Source organism: Callospermophilus lateralis, chromosome 1 (genome assembly GCF_048772815.1).
Source record: "Callospermophilus lateralis isolate mCalLat2 chromosome 1, mCalLat2.hap1, whole genome shotgun sequence".
Classification (NCBI taxonomy): domain Eukaryota; kingdom Metazoa; phylum Chordata; class Mammalia; order Rodentia; family Sciuridae; genus Callospermophilus; species Callospermophilus lateralis.
The window spans coordinates 206693323-206715445 of NC_135305.1; the positions used below are offsets into that span (position 1 = coordinate 206693323).

Consider the following 22123-nt stretch of genomic DNA (forward strand, 5'->3'; position numbering starts at 1 on the left):
CATGATCAGGGAGTCTCCTGCTCCTCCAGCTTTGAGGCCTCCCAGGCTGGGTGGGCCCCACTCTTGCACAGGGCAGCTCCAGAGGCTCAAGGTTAGTGCAGGATCATGGAGACGGGCCTCTGGGCAGAAGTCCACTTACAGTGATGGGCCCTTCAGCAAGTCACTCACTCCCCAAGCCTCATTTCCTCCATTGTGAAGTCGGCCCCGCCCTCTGCCCCTTGACCTGACCTCAGGTGTTATCACAATGACAAAGAGGGAAAGGCATGTTTGTTCCCATTTTACAAATGAGGAAACTAAGGTTTATAAATATTAAGAAACTTAAGTTGGGTTCACACAGGTCGGATCCAAAGCCATTAGTTTTCTATTATACCAGACTGCATTCTGTGGAGAAAATAAATGACTGATCCCTTTAACACAGGTAAAAAAGTTAAAGCTCAGACAGGCTAGGCAACTTGTCTAAGAGTGCATAGCAAGTAATGACCCTGAGAGATCAAGCTGCCTCCAAAGCCCTGGAGATAAATGGAATAACTCTCCAAAGCTATGCCAAGGAGAAGAGAAACCAATGATTAATAAAATCAAATGCTGTAAAGAACAGTCTAATTACTCACCACTGTGAGAATTTAATCAATGTAATACTTCTCCATATATTAATTTAAGCTTATTTCTAATAAAGCGGTTGTGCAATATTTTCAATTTTCAAGAATCTAAGAGAGAGTGTATGTGTGTGGGGAAGGAGCCATTTTGGGAAGGAGCCTTTTCTCAGAATGTGGAAATCCTATCACATTACCAAGTAAAAAGTCACCAATTCTGACAGCACGTCCCATTGATGCTGGGTCACCTTCTAATCTCATGTTCTAGAACTCTCCTTGGTACCAGCTGGACTGGGTCTTGTCTCTTTCTAGATACCATCTACTTTGCAAGAAGGACAATTATTTAATCTCTCCTAAGGAGGTGCCGATAAAGACAAACCAAGGGTTTGTTTCCATCTATGCTTAAATCCAACCTTTTTTTTGTTAAAAAAATTTTTTTTAGTTGTTGATGAAACTTTCCTCCCTCCCTCCCTCCTTCCTTCCTTTCGTTCTATGCGGTGTTGAGAATTGAACCCAGTGCCTCACACATGCTAGGCAAGTGCTCTACCACTGAGCTACAGCCCCAGTCCCAAATCCAATCTTAAGAAGCCCACTGTTGGGCTGGGGATGTGGCTCAAGTGGTAGCGCGCTCGCCAGGCTTGCGTGTGGCCCGGGTTCGATACTCAGCACCACATACAACAAAGATGTTGTGTCTGCCGAAAACTATAAAAAAATTCTCTCTCTCTCTCTCTCTCTCTCTCTCTCTCTTAAAAAAAAAAAAAGAAGAAGAAGCCCACTGTCTACCAGAATCAAATAAAAGTGTCAGTTCTACTGAATGACTGCAGGAATTCTAGCTTACATGCACCAAAGGTACCAACAACTTCATTGTGTTTGGAGATAACCCAACCTTTCAGATTCTCTTACAATGTGGGTACAAGAAAAAGAGGCATAAATAAATAAATAAATAAATTCTAGGGTAGCATCTTCTGCTTGTATTTTATTCACAGGTCTCAGCTGGGTTATTCTTTGTATTCATTTTATACTATTCTCTGTAAGGATAGGTTTTGAGTTCTGTGTGTTCTCATTATTTCCTAACCTTTTGACAAGATTTTTTAAGTAGCTGTTATCAAAATGCCTCCATAACAATCTAAATATTCTTGAAATAATGAAAAAAATTATACTAAAAAATGGAAGATAAAAAGAGAAGCTACTAGATCTGAACAATACAGAGAAAAGAGACGAGGAAACAAGCAAACAAAAAACCTTAGAGCTTCAAGGACCTGCGAGACCATAACAAACTATCTACTATTCTTATTGCTGGAGTTCCAAATGGAGAGGAAGAGACCGGACATTTGAGCACATATTCAAGGAAGTGCTGCCTACAATCTTCTCAAATTTGGTCAAAGACAAAAAAGATTTAAGGACTGAACATAGCCCGGTAGGAAAAACACAAAAGAAATTTAGGCTCAAACCTATCCCATTTAAACTTCTAAAAACAAAAGACTAAGAAAAAAAATCTTAGGAGCAGCCAGAGTAAAAGGTGTATTATCTTTGGGGGGACACTAATTTGATTGACAGGACATTTCTCAGCTTCACTGAAGCCAAAGGAGGGGCACCACATTTTCAAGTGCTGAAAGAAAAGTACTATTAACTGTAAATTCTGTATCTGGCAAAACTACCTTTGAATAGCTTGTTGAATCCAGCAGGACATTATACACCGTGGCCAAGTGGGATTTCATTCAGGTAAGCAAGGTTGGTTCAGTGTTTGAAAATCCACCAGTGTAATTCCTCATTATTAGCCAGCAAAGGAAGAAAGAGCCTAGGACCATGTCAACTGAGACACGCAAATCATTTGGCAAAATTCATCACTATTCATGAAAGCCCACGTCCTCTTTAACTGCTTCTCATTGACATTGTTGTGAGTAGCATGCAAGGAACATTCTGATAGCTTTACCTCTGCATGTCTAATCATTATTTCCTTGGAATAAATTCCCTGACATAGGCTTACTGGGTCAAAGGGAATACAGAATACTTGAGCTGTGGGTACATCTTGCAGCCAAGGTGCTCTCCAGAAAGGGTGAAGCAGACTTTTCCTACTCTCCCAACACCAGCAAGTTGTGAGCAGCTATTTAATTCTTCATATTGGTCTGTCCCATGATTCAAGACAGTCTTTGTTCAAGAATGTTCTGAGGATCACCTGAGAACTGGCTGGATGTGTTATCTGCTTTCTAAGGACCACATCTAATCCTTCAGGAAACTGTGTTGGTGCCATTTCAGAATAGATCCAGAACCTGTCCTTGTCTCTGCCTTCTGCCACCACCTGGTCCAGGGATCTGAATTCCTCCAGCACCCTCCTAACAGGCCTCCAGACTCTGCTTTTCACATGGCAAAGATTGATTCCTTTTCAAACATAAATTAGAATAAGTCACTCTTCTGCTCTAAAGCTAATTGTTGAGCTCCTGTTTCTCTTATATTAGAAGCCAAAGCCTTTACAATGGCCGGCAAGGTCCTACGTGACATGGACCTCTGTTCCCTTTCTGATTCCACCTCCCTCAAGTTCTCTGCATCAGCTGCACTGGCCCTTTCTGGGCACCCTGATCATGCTAGGTGTCACCGTCTTGAGGCTTCACACGGACCGCTCCCTCCGTGGGAAATGCTGTTCCTTTGGAGAGGATATTGGACTTAGTCTTGGGCTGGGGTATGTAGCTTGGTGGCAGAGAGCTTGCCTAACATGCATGAGGCACAGGATTCGATCCTCAGCACCACATTAAAACAAAACAAAACAAAATAAACAAACAAACAAAAAAAACCAAAACAACAAATACAATAAAGGCATTCTGTCCACCTACAACTACAAAAAATTTAAAAAAATAAATGAGTCTGTTCACTGTTATGCAGTCCTTGCACTCAAGACTGGAGAAATGATGTTGTGGGAAAATATTCCACTACAGAGAGTTTAAAATGCTCTGAAAATAAGATTTCAAATATTTATGCCAAAAAACCCTATAAGTATATATGCACATAAAAAAGACTGGAAGGCTACTGTGAAAATTGTTTGAACAAAAATGGAGTCACTTCTGTCAATTCCTAAAGGAATAGATAAATAAATCCAGAAGGCTGTGAAGAAGGGGAATCTCATATTAACGGCTGATAACAAGATCACAAAAGACACTGCCAGAACCTTTTCCAAAGTCCACTGCAACCTTACACAGAAAATACCTCTGCAAAAAATGTCTGTCCATCCTAGGATTGACTTCACTTTTGTCAATGATCGCTATACCCAAGGGCTATGATTTCATGATAACTTGTGCAATCCCCTACTTCTGTCTTTAAAAAAAATCCCCTTGTTTCAACCTCCCTGAACACACACACACAGGTCACTAAGGCCATGCATATACCCATTGCAAAGATACTCCCAAAGAAACTTATTAACGTTTGGAGAATGTGTTTGTCATAAAGAACATAGGTATGGGGGGGAAGTGACCCTAAAGGGGCACAGGGAACTTGCAGAGTGAGAGAACTAGTCTGTATCTTAACCATAATGGTGATTACACTGCGTTATTTGTCAAAATCTAAGCATTATATGCTATAAAACATGAATCTTTGCACACACACACACACACAAAAAAAAAATTATGGAGAATCACAGCTTTTCAGACAGGAGTCCCCGGTGTTTCTCCAGTACGCTTGGCTAGCAAAGCAATAAAACTTCTTTTTTCTTCTTCTCAGAACCATTCCTGGATTGGCATAAGGACCTAACTTTTGGCAACAAATTTGGTAACTACGAAGGGATCCCAGAGAAGCTTTCTTGGGTAGGCCTGGCTCTGCAAGGGACCCCACTTCTATGCTGAGGATGGTTGGTGGCAGCAAAAATGTTAAGAGCCATCAAGAATTAGGTGAAGGGTGAGTTTGCCTCAGGCGGCACTGAAGGAGCCATTCCTGTGAGTAAAGGGAGGGACTGAAGGACCATCCCAGCAGCTGCTGAAGATCCTTTGCTTTGGTGAACTCCTAGGTTGCTCCACTGTGGTCCACTTGAGAAAAAGGAAACGGAATTCTGTAAAGTCGTGATACATCCTTGGCCATCTGGTAAGTCCCCCAGTGTGCATGCTGAGACCCTTAATTCTACACATCTGATTTCTCTTTGCGGGGGGACATCTGTGGGTTCCACTGGTGTAGGAGTCATGGTTAAGAAGGAGTCAAGAATCAAGGGATATATGCTCCTTCCAGTCTGTCCTAGGTTCTCATTTGTTTGTTGGCCTTGGGTTTCGGAATTCCCTCTGGTTGTCTGTCTGTGTTTTTGTTTGTCTCTGTTACTGCCCCTTTTAAGACATGGGCAATACTGTGTCTCTTGGGAAAGATCGTGGCTGGTCTATCTTAAAGGTTCCCATCTGTTGGCCATGGTTTTGGGGATCCTCTCTGGTTGTCTGTCTTTGTGTCTCTTTTTTGTACAATCTTGCAATTGGTCTGTCAGAGGTTAATTAAGTGGAAGAAATTTGTATGTGCAGTTCTGTCTGTTTTAAATTTTCTTATCTGTCAGCCATGGTTTTGGTGATCCTCCTTCATGTCTCTGGGTTTTTTGTATCTGTTACTGGCCCTTTAAGACATGGGCCATGCTACAATGATCACCAGTAAACTCTCTTCCTGGGAAGAGAGATCTTGGCTGACTGGGCCACCTATAGGTATAAGCCTGTCTATAACACAATCAGGCCTTTGAGTAGTTTTCTGGATTATTATACAATCTTGCAGTGGAAGTTGGTCTGTTCAGAAGTAAAGTATATGGAAGAGATCAGGCATTTATGCAGTTGCATGATAAGGAGTCCGAATAGGCCGAAACTAACTTGAAGGTGCCAAAAGGCACTGCCTCTGGTGTATGAGGATAGCAGGACATCAGGAGAAAGAGTTAAAAAAATGGATTTAAATCCTTTAAGTCCAGTGCTGGTACTTCTAGCTCTGTGTCTCAGCCTGGTCCCAGGCAGTCACAGATCATCTCCCTGTGGGTCAAGGACATCAGCCTAGAGCTGGAAAAAAAAAAAAAAAAAAAATCCTAGGAAAGCTGTCTGGGCTGTAGAAAAGTGGGTAAAGAGAACTTGGCCTCTGTCCTGCCTTCTAGCCCCTTTTGCCCATGGTGGATGAGTGGAGACTGCTGGCCACTAAGGCCGTGGCTGTAGGTTCCAGCACCGTTAGTCTATGATCTGGGGATAGGAATAGTCTCCCCTTTTAAGATCTGACAGTACACCCCATTTGGCCCAGGGGATACCCATCACTTAGGCACAGTGATTCTTGCTATGATAGTTTCCCATCAGACTAAATGCACGGGAAGACTGGCAGGGTAAGCAACTGCACCCAGAAAAGAAAATGACAGAAACTAAGGCCAACTCACGTTTTGTCAGCAGCTGCTGCAAAGGCATCTTCAAGGATGCCTAAAGCAAAGGATGAGAAGGGCCTCTTCCATTGCATATCAATATGTCTACTATAAACAAAAGTCTCAAAAGGGGCCTCTGGGTACAACTGACAGTGGAGAATTCACTTAAAGTTGATGGCATTGTGATAATGATAAGGAGGGAGAGAGGTCAGGCTCAAAAAATATTGTGTGCTCCAACCCCTTGAATGCCACCTGGGAGAAAAAAGATCAAAGCACAGTTTTTGATTTTGCCAGACTGTCTGATTCCTCTCCTGGGATGAAATTTGTTGTGTAAATAAAATGCACAGATAATATTCACAAGGATTGCTTTAGAATGTTAATTTAAGAAAGGGTCTCAAACTAGAAAAGAGATATAAGAAAGTTATGGAAATATAGTTTAGTATGGAAAATTAGAAGGTAAAGAAATGTTTCTAGATGAGAAAGTATTTTGCATAGTAAAGTAATATTCTTGTGCTAAAGTTCAAGTTGAAAGAGAGGAGAAAAATAAGGATATAAACAAGTTGTTGAATGTCTACGTAAGTTGCAGTTTTATGGAAGGTAAATCTCAAAAAGTTTGTGTATGTTATTACATTGGCTATAATTATCACAGTCAACTAGTTATTTAAAGTTTAATGTACTTATATGAAGCAAAGTCTGAAACATTGATCTGCTCTTATGAAGACAATTTTCTCATATCTGTCAGGTTTTATTACTTAGGGAAACTAAGTCTTAGAGGAATTAGGGTTTGTACCTGCTTTCAAATCTTTTAAATGATCAGTTTGTAAATGGTCAAATAAATACCTTTTATTTTAGGTTACAACAATATAGTTGATACTCTAAATATATGTGACCATGTATATATCTAGTTGACACTATAAATATATGTGACGATGTATATATCTGAGGACTACATCTGTCTGAGCCTTGTCTGAGTGTTATGTAAAAGTTTATAAAATGAAGGTTTATCTAGGTTTACTGACAAGGTAATCTCTAAGTGCCCTCTTTTATACATTGTATGTGACATAGAAGGGCCACACTGCCATTGGAAGATATGTTTGCTTTAACTAAATCTATTTCTGATGATTAACACTGTTTCCTAAATGTACACAGATCTAAGGCTACCTTTTGATGTTTTTGCTAGTACTGCTAACCTATGTAGACCTATGACTATTGTTACCATATGCTATAAATTGTAAATTTCACTTTAAAAGTTAAATTTAGTTAAATGTAAGCTTAGAAAGGCCCTTTACCAAGTTGGTGTTCTCCCAGCTAAAATTGTCTGTAGCATAGTCCCCTTCAGATTTATATAGAAATAACAAAATTGGTTGGTATTTATTTATGTCATTTAATGTTTTATAAGTTATAGATAAAGTTTTGTGCTACTCTTTACACTGGGATAGGAATTTAAATACTTGTGGAAGTTATTGAGGAGAAAGCCTGATTTGTTCAAAGGTTGACAATGTGAAACATGAAAACATTCTGCCACTTTTCCCACAAAAGGAAAGAGTTCCTTAACCTTTCTGTTTGATTATATTTCAGACATAATGCTGTATTATATTACTGATATTCAGAGACTCAGGAGATAATACATGGGAACTTTGTAAAATGATATTTTAAAAAAGAGCAAAGATCAGGATTCAGAAATGAAACACTTTTTAAGATTTGTCAAGAGGCCACCCTTACCTAGTTAAGGCTCTGCCTCTCGTTCTTCTCCACATTAGGATGGCTCTGAACAGAGTTGGTTAGAATTAAGCTTATTTAAAGTTGTGTTCAAAAGATAGACTTTTTTTGTTGTAAAGATTACTGTGATTTCAAAGTAAACAGGGGATATAATTGGAAACTTAAGTAAATGCGTAAATGGTAAGGTATTCAGCTGGACATAGTGGTACACACCTGTAATCCCAGAGGCTCAGGAGGCTGAGGCAGGAGAATCATGAATTCAAAGCCAGCTTCAGCAAAAGTGAGGTGCTAAGCAATTCAGTGAGACCCTGTCTCTAAATAAAATACAAAATAGGGCTGGGGATGTGGCTCAGTGGTTGAGTGATAAGAGTTCAATCTCCAGTACTCCCTCACCCTCAAACTGTAAAAGGTATTTAGGTTTGTGAAAGAGTTTCAAAGGAAAATAAAACTTGTATGGAATTGAGTTGATACATATATGGATCTTTGTAGAGGCTAAATTGGCAGCAAAGATGCATTACTGTTTGTTTCCTATTTTCCTTATAAAACTTTATAACGTTGCCTGTTAAGCACACACCAGAAGTACTACTTCTAACAGAACTGGAATTAATTTGAGACAATAAGCTATCATCATCTATAGGATAGACAGGATATAAAGTAAAAGGGTCAAGAAAAAACAGCCAACATTTTGACCCAGAGAACTACAGGGACCTCTCTCTGGGCCTTGTAACACTGAGTCACCTGATCTGCTATCCCAGAGATTGAGAGGACCCTAGAGAACAAGAAGCCAACCAATGCACATGTTGCAAAGAAGAGGGTCATTGGAGAGGGAAAAGTCCCTGAGACTTCCAAGAGAAGCTATATATGGTCAGCAAGACTCTGATCCATCTTGGCAGATGGCATCACTGGTAGAAGGAAGCTAAAGGAGCAAGGAGGCTTCACACATGTTGCCAAGAGAGACCTCTGGAGAATCCCAGCTGACTCAGTAGGTAGGAACCAGGTTGGTTTTGAACAATTGGTCTTAAACACCTGATAGGAGAGTATGGTCAAAGCATCATCATAGTTTTTTAAAAGCGGCTTAAGGTGTCCATTTGTGTCAACCTTACTGAAAGTAAGTAGCTATAAAGGAAGGGTTCCTGTGTGGAAGTGCCTAATAATAATGATCACAAAGGACTCTAGAGTCACAAGGTTGTCCTGAGTCAATCTGAGCCTGATCTCATAGACCTACAAATCGTCCTAACCTCCTACATAGATTAACTAAATCTGTTTTTTACTGATATGATTATGAGTTGCCATCTTTATAGTTTTCAGAGACTGGCTGAAAAACTAATTGTTTACAAAAAAGTAATGCTTTGCTGTCTTGTTTATTGTTGTCTTAGCATGATCCCTGCCCTATATAGGTCTTGCCCAGTCACCTGCCATCTGACACTGTGGACCTCTGGATTACCCTAATGCTGAACACCCTTAACTGTCCATGCCCCACCTGATAGAGAAAAAGGACTTTGGATCACTTCCCCCAACTTCACCCTCTTCCAGCAGGAAATGTCATTACCCATTTTTGCATAGAAATGGAATGTAGAAATTGACAGAGGGAAATTTAACAGTGGTCTACTTTATGCTTTGAATATAGCCTTTGTTGCTCTGCCACTGTGACTTATTTTTAAAACAAATATGTTCCTTTCTCTTCCTCTCCCTGCCCTACCCTAATCTCCACCCCCCATCTCAGGGGAAACAGGATTACCTTTCTTCTCCATCCCAGGCAGAGTTATCTGTCCTTGAGCACACCCCACCACAGAAATAAAGTCGTTCAGATTTGGGTGATGGCCCCAAGATCACAGAAATGATTATCTCTCAAATGAACAAGTTGACAGAGAACACAGAGTATAGCCTTTGAATCACCTCTTTAAAAGCCCCCTGTTCCCACTCATGGTCAAATCACAGCCTCTGGGACAGGAGTCCCTTGCATTTCTCCTTTGCTAGCAAAGACTTTTTGTTTTTCTCAATAAATAAATAAATAAATAAATAGAAAAGAGAGAAAGAAATAAAATTAAGCTGAAGCCCCCACTGGTGTGGGGTTAGAGCCTTGAGCAGTGCCCTTCTGGGGGGTGTGTGGGGGGGGTCCACTCAGTAGCCAGTCACTTACATCAGTTCACCAGATTTCAGCAAACAGATTTCAGCATCCTGCCCCATGGGCATGTCCTCAGTGTCCTCAGGAGTTAGGGAGTTTGACGTGGTGTCCCTGAAATGTCACAAATGAGAATATAGCATTAGCTAATCAGCATATAAGGTCCCACATGCTGAGATCTGTAGTCTTGTTCATATAGCCAACCTCAGATTGCATGGGAATCCTTAGATTGCAGAGGCCCCAGGACAGAAAGAGGACCACAGGTGGCAGTCCTGGTGGTGGGTGTGGGGAGGGTGGGCATCAATTTGAACAGACCACCCTCCACTCCCACACCAGCAGGGACATTCCCACAGGTCCACGTGACCAGTACCACTGATTCCTGACTCTTCAGTGCCGGCCCATGATTGGAGAAACCTGCTTGGTTCATCTCTGGGGCACAAGAACAGATGCAAGGACAGACACTTGGTACATCTGCAGCAGCAGCACGGCACCAAGAATCTGGGGGAGGTGACAGGCGGCTTTGCTGTAGGTGCTTATAACATGATGGCATCTGCCATCCCCTCCTCGCCTCCTCCCCAGTGCACACATATATCACAGCCTTGGTCCCATGGTACCTTACTTCCCTTTTTTGGAGTCTTATCTTCCCTAGACCACATGTTCCCCCAAAGCAGGATCTACAGCTGTGTTTCCCCTGCTACGTAGGACCCAACCACAGCAGTTCAACCCCTGACATTTGCAGGGACCCAAGAAATCAAAGGCTACTTGCTAGGAAATGTCCAAGGGGCCTGTAAATCATTGGTGAGTAGTTTCAGGAGAAAAAGTCAAGAGGGAATGCCCTCATGAAAGTCAAGAACCAGGGACAGATTCCTGAAGGAGGAAGACCCTGAGTGTCAGATGCTGGCTTAGCAGATTCATACCAAGGCCCCCTGTAGCCATTTTGACCCTAATAAGATTTCTCAGGCATAAAAGCAGATGACTTGCTACCAACTTACAAAGCCTGTCTATGCTGGAGGAGGTCCGGCGTCTCACAGGTAGAGGCCAGTGTCCTCCAAGACTTGGTTTCCGCCAAATGCTGGCCACCACCAGTGAGTCAGATCCCTTCATCTCGGGTGCAGCTGTTGGTGTTTCCACCATGTAGCTCCTGTGTCCCCACCTTGTTTGCCTGTCTGCTGCCCAGCTGGAGGGCTGTTGGGGGTTGCCTCCTGGTCTGAACATGTCCTGCAGCACCTGCTGCCTCTCTGGGCAGCCTTGTCACTCGTTGCTTCCTTCCCACCCTGGCTGGGGACCTGTTTCTAAACTCTTCCCTGCTGAATACCTCCTCCTCTTTTTTTTCCAAGTGCTGGCTTCCATATCTCCACCCCGCCACCCGGGGATACACACAGTCACAGAACAGGAGCTTGGGAGGGGAGCAGCTCAAGAGGACACCTAGTGCCACCCCAATTCTCAGGTGGAGAAGCTGAGGCCCAGAGCAGAGCAGACAGGCCTGAGGCCACTCAGGCTGTCTCATTTCATTTGCTTTCATACTTTTCCAAAGAGCAAGTACAAAAAAAAAAAAAAAAAAAAAAAAAAGAGTTAAATAACATAGGATGAGAGAAAACTGTGGTAGGCCTTCCCAATTTTCCTGCATTTGGGGTAAAACATCGTCCTAATCTATTATTCTCTCACTTCCTTCATCACCCTCCTCTCTGACCACCCTGTGACACCCAATGACTGATTATCTGCCATGCAAACAGCTGATTCACAGGGTAGGTTCCCAAGACCTTGCTGGCCTTGGCTGAGCTCCTGCACAAGTGTGGATGGGGGTGGGGGTAGCTCAAAGGTAATATTAAAGGCAGAGAATTTCCTTTCCAATGGATTTTCATGTGAGTCATGATCCAAATTTAATAGGTCATGACCAACATAAAAATCAACCAAATAAAATAGGAAACCTGAATTCAATAGCACATTGCATGTTGGAAGGATAACTATTGTTTTATGAGGCGCCTGTTTTAACTTTATGTAACCATATGTATACATCTGAGTGGCTGTGTAAAACCCACTACTGTGGGATATGGCAACTGTTAGCGGTGGTCAAGGGATCAAGTTAGAGGATGGTGAACATGTAACACCACTAGAGGGCGCCCTATCTCCTACTATAGCCATTTGCTTTTCTTACTGTTGAGCTGGTTGTTTAGAAAAGAAGCCGGATGGACTTAACTGCTCGCAAGTCCTTCCTTCTCCCCTTGCTGTGGGGCTTCCTGTGAGATATGGTGGCTTCCTACTGCTGATAACATGCCACCATTTCCTGCTGAGTTTCCTCTCTGGCACAAGCACAGCAGTCTAATGACTTGCTCATCTCTCTGGGGGTGGTCAGCTGGTATTCCTGTGCAACTTGCTGCACAAAGAGCCTGAGCTCAATAAATGCCTGTGTAATGTGCCTCAGCATAAGGTTTTTCTCCTACACCAAATGCTCTCAAGGGAGGATGCAACCAAGGTTTCCCTTTAGGACCCACTAGGAATCAAGTGGGGAGTATACACAAGGCAGGAGCTGAGACTGCCCCCACAATGCAATGCGGTCCAAGAGGCCACCTCTCTGGGGTGAGGTGTCATGGTGGGGTCCCTCCTGCTGGAATCTGTCACAAATCAAAATGCCTCTGCCTGTTTTTTATTTAATTACTATACAATTTCAACCCTGCACACAGCCTGGAAAGCAGAATCTCTGCCTATTTACAGTCTGGCTAAGGAACACCCAGCAGCCCCAGAGGACTTGCTGATGATGTTCCTCAGAGGGCTCCATCAATTGCCCTCTGTCCTACTGAGCCCTGCATGGTTAGGAGTGTTGCTCTGCCTGATTCTGCACACTCTTCCAGTCCCTCTGGTTGCCTCTCTCTGTGAACAGTCACCTGTGAACTGGAGAGGTCTTCAGGCCAGCCCTGCACTGTCCAATAGAGCAGCCAGTAGTTACGCTCATCAGAACCAAAGAAAATGAAAAACTTGGTTCCTAGGCTGCACTAGCCACTCGTTGAGCACCCTATCACCCCACGGCTGGTGGCCACTGCATTGGACAGTGCAGTAGAGGGCATGTCCATGATGGCAGACAGCTATGCTGACTAGTGCAGGTGTGGAAGGCTGGCTTGAACCACACTCTGGGATGTGGGGCACTTCTTTATATTTTTCTATTGAATTTATTTTACTACTACTGTCTTATTAAATTATTTTGTCAGTTTCATTATAAAGAAAATTCCTAGTAGTTTTCCATTTAGTCACTGGCTTCCTTTTTTGCTTAAAAACCAAGAGAACACTTTTAGTATCTCGAGTCCTGATGATCCTGATGATTTGGGGCCTGTGGTCTGACCACAACATGCAAACCTGCAGCCCATCCTCATGACCAGTGCCAGATGCCACTGATCAAGGCACCAGTCTGGGGATCTTAGCCATGAACTCAACCTCCACAGCCCTGCCAGCCACCAGTGCTTTATAGCTAGACTCTCCTCCCAAGAGCAGTAATGCTTCACCCCTGGATTCTGGCAGTGGCACCCCACAGCTCTGACTTGAGAATGCCAGGTATCCTGAAAAAGTGAGCAAGTTAACAGTGTTAAATCTGCAGCAGGGATGTCTGTTACTTCCCTTTTATTCTCCCCCCAATTATTCTTAGAAGATGTTCAATAATTCATGGTAAATCTAAGATGTATACGACTGGGTACTAACCCTCGAGTTGAGAGGTTTGTTTCAGAGAAAAGTAATGCCCTTGGTACAATAAGTACTGCAAATAATAAAAGGCATTTTGTAAAGTGGTTTTGAACTAAACTTTGGCCCTCAGACTGCGAGTAGCTTGGTTCTTTTTTAGTTGCAGGTCTTCTATGCTACCCAGAACTTGCCATTAGAGGGTGGTTATGACAATGTGCCATGCTTTCTCAAATATATGTGCCTCCCCAACACTTGTGGGCATGCATGCATGATCATGGAGGGCACTGGGGTCAGGCCTCCATTCTTCCCCATGACATGAGTGATTCTCTCATGAGCACAGGCAGCAAAACAGGTTTGACAAGGCTCTGGTCATTCTAACACCACCATGGCATAGCTGACTTGTCCCTGGAAAAAAACTAATCTCTCACAGCTTAAAGATTCCAGTGTTAGGCAGTCTTACTCTAAAGGCTATCCTGCCCTAAAAGTCCTTTTGGAAAGATGGGGACTTTGGTTCATCTTCCCCGCAGTATTTTGCTCAGTACTTTCATTTATTCATTTGTCCACTGTTCCCTGCATTCACGTGGCCTCTTGGTTCTTGCCCTGAAAGAACATTTCACTCATTTGTACTTTGGTGGAAAGGACGATTTGAACTAGTTAATTCATACAAAGCCTGAAAACCCAACTAGAGGTCTGCAGATCTTTAACTGGGGCTCCCTGGGACAGTTCCATACTCAGAAAGATCAGGTTAAGAAACACAGGCTAGGTGATTCTTAGGGACATGTATGTTCTTGTTAACTCTAATCTTCCATTTATTCATCTGTAAATGATTAGGAAGTGACTAGGATTAGACAGTTGTTCAAGGGAAACATCCAGCACAGTGCACAATTTTACTGGTTCACAGTAAATTGAGTGTTAGTTTTCTGGATTCTGAGGTTGCTACTGGTCTCTACTTCCAATTCCTGACATCCACCCTCAGGAAGAGCCATCAGTTTTGCTGGGCAGGACAGCACCAATCTTGTGGGGTGGCAGAAAGGGAGCCCACACCTCTTCCTACTGCCTTCACCCCCTGGAGCTGGTGGAGAATGAGATCAGGAAGATATTTCTTCCATTCCTGTCTTCTAGGTGTGATTTCCTAAAAGGGTCAGTAATACTGGACCACGGGAATGAACGCGACCTGTGCTGAGGTCAAGATGCCAACATCTGGGGAACTCCAGGTGTGTAGAGGGTAGCCCCATTAAACCAGCGAGTTCATGCAGGTTAGCTTGGTGAGTGGGCACTGCCTGCCGGGGGGCCTGTGTGTTGTGGTTGAGACAGGGCTGTACCAGACATTCTGGCAGAGCCACCAGCCAGAAGTCTTAGCCATGAACTCATCCCCCACAGCCCTTGCCACCCACCAGAGCCTTACAGCTAACCTCTCCTCCCAAGAGCAGTAATGCCTCACCCCTGGATCCTGGCAGTGGCACCCTAACAGCTCTGGGCCACTGGTTAAGCACTGACTGAAACCTGAGTTTGGCTCTTTGAATTACCAGTTACTAGCCGTGTGTACTGGGGGCTACAATTTTGGTTCCAGTTTCGCTTTATATAGCGTTTTTGCCTATTATCATTACCCAAGATACGTGTATGATTGTATGAATGGAGTTACTCTGTACAACCAGAGAAATGAAAAGTTGTGCTCCTTTTGTGTACAATAAATCCAAATGCACTCTTCTGTCATGTATAACTAATTAGAACAAACAGCAATTTTAAAAATGGGGATAATACCACTCTACAGGGCTGCTGGCTGGAGCTCTGTGTACACATACAGATCAGCCCACAGCATGGACTTAACATTGGTCCTGACCCAAACTGTTCCAAAGAGATGTGTGGTTAGGGAATGAAATAATGTGAAGGGACAAATATCACCCTCTTTAGTGGATTGACACAGCCAAACTTAACTGCTTGCCTTTAGTTTACAAATACCTGTCCCTCAAGTCCTGGTGAAAGCTTGAGTATCAAAACAGGAAGAGGGTGTGAGGCATCAGAGTCGTGTTTATCTTTGACCCCCAAATTACATGTGCAGGCTGGCCATGTATATTCTGACCTGTAGGATGGAGGTAGGGGTGGAACTCTAAATTACCAGCCAAGAGCGCTTAAATGTGCAACGGAAACACAGACCACATCACGGAGGAGTAGAGGCAGATCTTGCTTGGTGAGCAAGCTCATCTCTAGAACAAACTAACAGGGCACTTGTGCTGGTGAGTCATTTGTCTTTTTCTTTATAGTGAGAAGGGGGTTAACCTTAGGCAGGTTGGGGTTCTCAGACTCCTGCCTGCAGCAGGGCACAGAGCAAAATGGCCAGGCTACGGGGTTCATCTGTGCTTGGTTCTCATTCCACTGATGCCGTTTGCTGCTCTGAGGATTAAATTAGAGAAATGTGAAACTACTGACTCTTGGTTCTGGGCACACAATAGGTGCCCATAAGCTGAGATGACTGCTTGGACTGGTTTAAACAGACACCAGGGAGGTAAAGAGAGTCTCGTTACTGTCCATATTTGTTCACTGAATAATCTCTGTCTTCCTTTCATTTCTTTTGCATTTTATAAAACAAGCTGTTATTCCAGATTACTGGTTTTTTTTTTTTTTCAGTATAAAACAATATGCCACTGTAGAAACTTTGGCTACTACAGAAAAATATACAGGACGAAAGGAACTAAGTCATTCACAATTTTACCAGCTGGAGGCAAACTGATGATAAAATGTGGTTATTTTTCAATTTTAAAAAATAAAAATCACAATTATAAAGTTTATCACCTATCATAGATTGTCAATCAAGGGTCCACAAAATATGGGGCTCACGAACTTCTAGAATTGCAGGTGTGTGTATATATTATTTCTGAGGAAAGATCTATAGCTTCCCTGCAATTCTAAAGGGGTTTATGAATAAAAAAGGTGAAGAATCAGAATAAAATAATTTTTTGCCACCTATTTGTTGTAACAGTTATAGCTAATATTTTTTTTTCATTTTAACTAATAAATTTTTCTATTAACTAATAACTTTTTCATATTTACTTTGTGTTTACACTGTTCCGATCATGTAAATGCATTTTTTCCCCCAAACAATTGAAGGTCCTTTTAAAACATTTTGGTCATATCCTATGTCTGAATTGTAATGATCATTTATTTATTACCAGTCTTTTTACATTATTTCTAAGTTACTTTAATTTTCAGAAATCAACATAAGATTTTGATTACAGAAGATAAAGAAATGGATGCTTGTGACTTTTCCTCGAGGGGCAGTGATTTTTAATATGCTATCTGCACAGAGCTGTCCAGTCCTCATCTGCCAGCATTATACTCAAGTTTACCAATTATCACACAGATATTTGTTCAGGTCCTTTGAGTAAATGTGTAGTGCCAGTGTAAAGATCCAGCAAAAGCTGGAAGAGGATAAAAGAAGACAAGAATAAATTATGTAATAAGGAGTTGGACCATACCCTCAAGATAAGGAGAGCTGCCTGTTTCTTACTTTAAATGAGTTAAAAAAAAAAAAGTTTTTGTCCCCAATGAAGCAATAACACACACAGATCACCATCTGACCTACTTAAGTTAGTACTTGAGAAAGCTTTTTGGCAGGATACCTACTGGTTCACCTATCATCCTTAGAGATCTGACCTTCTGTGGTCTAGGTATGGGGACTATTTACTGAGCAATGCTGTCCTTTGAAGTGGGGAAAAGACACTTCTGGCCCCAGGAAAGATGGACTCCACAGGAGCACCAGGGTGCGCTGCTTCCAATCAGACTCAATTGTAGGAAAAGAAGTATCTCCACATGGATTAAAGAGGGGAGATGGCTTCACCTTTATATGCTGTCATCTGGCCACTTGGGATTTTTGACTGTGCTGAACCCTGCAAGGTTCAGCTCTTCTGAACGTGCTCTTCTTAAGACATCTTCTGGAGGAGCTGGAGGGTTATGAACCTGGGTCACTGGAATGAGCTGGCAAGTGCTAAAGTGGCTAGGCTGGCCTGGCACTCTTTAGCCCAACCACAGGTTACATCAGCTCATGTCCTTAGCAGGGCCGCAGGGCAAACAAGGTTCAGAAGGAAGTGAGCGTGCTGTAGGCATGGAGCTCCAGGCAAGAAAGTCTCACTGCTAGGGTCCACCCAGCTGGCGCCCATTTCAATTGGGTCTTCCATTTGTGAAAGAAGACCCAAAATACTAATCCTAGACACTAAGGCATGGCCCTTTCCCAAGATATCCACCTTTAAAGAATTCCTAAAGATTAAAAAGTCTTCAGGAAAGGTCTCTGATGGTGGCTGTCATGAACTGTGACAAATGATATGGGGAAAATCTGGATTGGAGAGTGAGGACAGCCACCCAACTCTCTGGTCATGAAGCCAGCTCAGCCAAGGTACTGGGCAGTGTGAGCTTTTCCAGTGCCTTCCTTTTCTACCTGTCACCCTTTTAAGAGAGGTAAGCAGGAAGGACTACCCACCCTGACAGAAGTCCTTATCATCCCCAAACATCTCTAGTCACCAGAAGTCTCCTGACAGGAGAACCCCACTTACTTGAGCTTCAGAAATTTCGCAAATGGGGCAGAGGAATGGGCAGACAGCTGCTGTGAGGCCTGGGTGGATGAGGACAGGCCCCCTCGTGCAGGAGCAAAGGGGCCTGTACCTACTGGAATGCATGGTGGATTTTGTTTTCGAAACCACTGAGGGCAGGGTTTTATGGGATATGTGTGGGGACTAGCTGGGTGAGATCCTGAGAATTCTAGGGTTAACAAAATGTTCCTCATCTGGTCTGAACAGCTTCCCCTGGGAACTAGTCACCTACAGTATGCTTGACTGTGCTGTTACCAGGCAGAACACTAAGGGGTGATGCCTACTTGTACCTACAGGGGGCAGTAGTAAGACAGGAGTGCCATTCTCAGTTCCAAATATAATTCCTGGGTTTTCACTCACAGGAGAACCTCAGAGCAGACGCCATGGAGGAGTATGATTACTCAGATCCCATGCTCTTCAACACCTCCAGCGACAGCAGCAAGGTGCACGAGGGCTTCCTGCAGTTCAGAAAGATCTTCCTGCCCTGTGTGTATGCAGTAGTGTTCATCTTTGGCCTGGTGGGGAACTCCCTGGTGCTGGTCGTGTACATTTTCTACCAGAAGCTGAAGAGCCTGACAGATGTATTCTTGGTGAACCTGCCCCTGGCTGACCTAGTGTTTGTCTGCACTCTGCCCTTCTGGGCCTACGCTGGCTTCCATGAGTGGGTCTTTGGCCAGGTCATGTGCAAGACCCTCCGGGGCATATACACGATTAACTTCTACACGTCCATGCTCACCCTCACCTGCATCACCGTGGATCGCTTCATCGCTGTGGTTCAGGCCACCAAGGCCTACAACCAGCAAGCCAAGCGGATGACCTGTGGCAAGGTCATCTGCTTGATTATCTGGGTAGTCTCCCTGCTGGTTTCCTTGCCACAGATCATCTATAGCAATGTCCTACATCTCGACAAGGTCATCTGCGGCTACCATGATGAAGAGATTTCCACCATGGTTCTTGCCTCCCAGATGTCTCTGGGGTTCTTCCTGCCACTGCTTGCCATGATCATTTGCTACTCCGTCATCATCAAGACTCTGCTTCATGCTCGAGGTTTCCGGAAGCACAAATCTCTAAAGATCATCTTCCTAGTGGTGGCCGTGTTCCTGCTCACCCAGACACCCTTCAATCTTGTCAAGCTCATTCGCAGTACGAGCTGGGAGTACTATGCCATGACCAGCTTTGACTATGCCATCCTGGTGACAGAGGCCATTGCATACCTGCGGGCCTGCCTTAACCCTGTGCTCTATGCCTTCGTTGGCCTCAAGTTTCGGAAGAACTTCCGGAAACTTGTGAAGGATATTGGCTGTCTCCCTTGTCTGAGCGTCTCAAGTCAGTGGAAGTCTTCTGAGGACAGTTCCAAGAGTTGTTCTACCTCTCACAATGTAGAGGCCATCAGCATGTTCTAGTTGTTGGCCTTGCTGGACTTGGAGAAACTGCTCTGGAATTGGCAGGAGCGTGGCTATGTCCTCTGGAACTGATGAGGGAGGCTTTGTTTATAGCATATGCATTCTCACAGAGAAGATATCAGCATGGTGGCTGGCATGCAATGCTTTGTAGACTTGGACATACCCTGCTCTCTTCTTAAGACCCAGGCTTGATGCTCAAAGTGTGTGTATATGGTGGGGGGCTACAATTTTTAAGGACTTCATCTCCAAGAACACTGAAGCCAAGGGGATGAGGATCTTAGGATCTCAGGTTTGTCATTACTGTGACTGGGGCTGAAGGCTGAAGAGGGAGCACAGACAACAAAACTGTTGGTGGCAGGTGATGTGCTGGCTCCCAAGTACAGAAGACTCTTCTGACCACTAGGCAAGGAGTGGAGATGGGAGTGGCCTTGAAGACAAGTGAGGTCTATGTGGCTCAGACCTTAATCACCAGGCACCGAACAGGAATGAGGACAATGTCTGCCACACCTTGGGTTTTGACTTTTGCATAGGTGATGCTTAGGTTCTCTCTGACTAATCCTGGGAGGACCAGCCCTGCAGACTGTATGTGGACCCAAACAAATTAGAGTTGGCTGAAAATTCCAGTAGTCCATGAACATGCTAGAAGAAGGTGCAAAACAGCTTAAGACTAGAACAAATTTAAGTGTCATTTTTGGAGTGGATCCTTCAGTGGCTCCACTCATTTAAAAAAGGGAATTTATCAAAGACCTGCCGCATGCACATATACAAATGTGCACGCACACACCCACACACATCAGATGGCGTATCAGTTTCATGACCAAGAAATAAAAATCTTAGTCTTCAAACTACTTTTACCTTTAGGAGCATTCAATTTTAATGCTGGTGTTTGAACACACAAAAAACAGTTACTGGGAGGGAGGAAAAGAAGTGCACTGGATTGGATGGGGATGTGGGGGGGTTGGGAATGGAGAGGGGATGGGAATGGGAAAGACAATAGGATGAATCGGACATAACTTTCCTATGTTCATATATGAAATCACAACCAATATAACTCCACATCATGTACAGCCACAAGAATGGGTAGTTATACTCCGTATGTATGTCAAATTATATTCTACCATCATGTATAATTAAAAGGAACAAATAAAAAAATACACAAGATGTATGAAAATATATTTTTAAAAAACCCAGTTACTTCTAGGCTCAGAACACAAGAAATAAGTTAAAACTGCAAGCTTCTGGGGCAATGTCTATGAAGGAAATGAACACATCAATGGTAATAACCCTGCTCTTTCACTGTGGTTTCTAGCCTCCTGCCCAACATGAGGGGTACCTCTGTTCAGCTTCTATAATACAGCCACAGGATGAGAGAGTTTTAAATGTCAGACTTTACATAAGTTCATTACATCCTGACAATCTAATAAACAAGTTAAAGGTAATTGTTGGGTGCACACATCCCTCAAATCACTGGCCAAAATGTGGAGAATCATTTGTAACAGCTAAGTGGAGTCCCCCAGGAGGTAAGGGAGGCCAGACTAGCTCAACCATGTGGTCTGGGAGTCAGACAGATAACAGGTCAGAGCTAAATCCCTGATATTCACCAGCTGACAAGACCCTAAGCAAATCCTAACCTCTTTCTTTTTGGTGAGGCACGGGTCTTAACAGCACCTACCTCTCAGGGCTGGTATGAGGGGGACTTGAGATAATAAAAGCAAAGCCCCGGCACAGTTTACATTCGTGGGTAAGAGTACCCCCAAGCCAGGAGTAGTTATTCTTTCTTATGAGACCTATTGAAGCAGAATGGAAGCCTTCTACATCAGCGGTGTGCCTCCCGAGGGGTGGTTCAGCTGAGCACAGGCCAGGCCTTGGAAGGCCCACGTGATTCCATGCTTTGTTTCATAAACATGCCACATGCATCCATGAGGAGAACTTCCTAATTACACTCGGGCCACATGGACCAAGTGCTTCCTCAAACAACCAAGTCTGCACTCTGCAGGGTGGCAAGGCTGACTTCTATCCTCTAACGGGCTTTCAGCGGGGAGTTTTGGTCATCCCCCTTTGTGCACTTATCTTAATGAGGAACACTTCTGACAGAGGGGCCACTAGACAGTCTCCAGCTTCCTTGACAGTGTCTTGGAAGAGAGAAGCAGGGCTTGGGCGCTCAGCCAGTGCTGGGCAACGCTCCCTCCTGGGCACCCCTGGCCAAGTCATGCAGCATCCCCAAGGCTTGGTTCACCATTCACACAACTGGCCGACAAGAGTACCTACTCCTGGGGTGGCCATGAGGCATGGAGTGCAGTCCAAGGGCCATGCGTGAGCCAACATGAGCATGGCAGTGGAGGGGGACTGCTGGGGCTGTGGGCTTTCCCTGACCAAGTGCCTGCCTGCAGAGTAAGTCAAATGAGACAGGGTACCTACTGGAGTGTGTCCTCTCCCAAGCTCCCTGCAAAATCATTTGTACAGGTCCTTCCACAGCTTAGAAAAATGCTGATTGTCCCCAGGACAGCAGCAGAACCTTCCTTCAATTCCTCTATCCCCTCCGACACTCGCTGGTCCACTCTAGGTACTTGTATGCTACACTTGAGAGTAGACCTGGGTCATCACTGGCAATAACCAGAAGATGCTCTTGTAACAGCCTCCATTCCACAGAAGAGGAGCCTGAGTCAGGGGAGGGCAAGGTCAGCTCTCAACCTCAGACCTGT

At 43.9% G+C, this 22123-nt stretch overlaps 2 protein-coding genes across 7 annotated transcripts in view; one reads left to right on the forward strand and one right to left on the reverse strand.

Annotated features, from left to right (window-relative positions):
- The window catches only part of Fyco1 (FYVE and coiled-coil domain autophagy adaptor 1), a 75924-nt gene that overhangs the window by 12810 nt on the left and 40991 nt on the right, over window positions 1-22123 (reverse strand). For all 6 annotated transcript variants that reach the window (XM_076844638.2, XM_076844654.2, XM_076844632.2 and 3 more), the window contains one exon: window positions 9791-9886. In XM_076844638.2, the coding sequence (XP_076700753.2) occupies window positions 9791-9886 (96 nt within the window). The remainder of the gene's footprint in view (window positions 1-9790; window positions 9887-22123) is intronic.
- Window positions 18402-19421, forward strand: Cxcr6 (C-X-C motif chemokine receptor 6). Its single transcript, XM_076869716.2, has one exon. The coding sequence runs from the start codon at window positions 18402-18404 to the stop codon at window positions 19419-19421; it is 1020 nt and encodes a 339-aa protein (XP_076725831.2).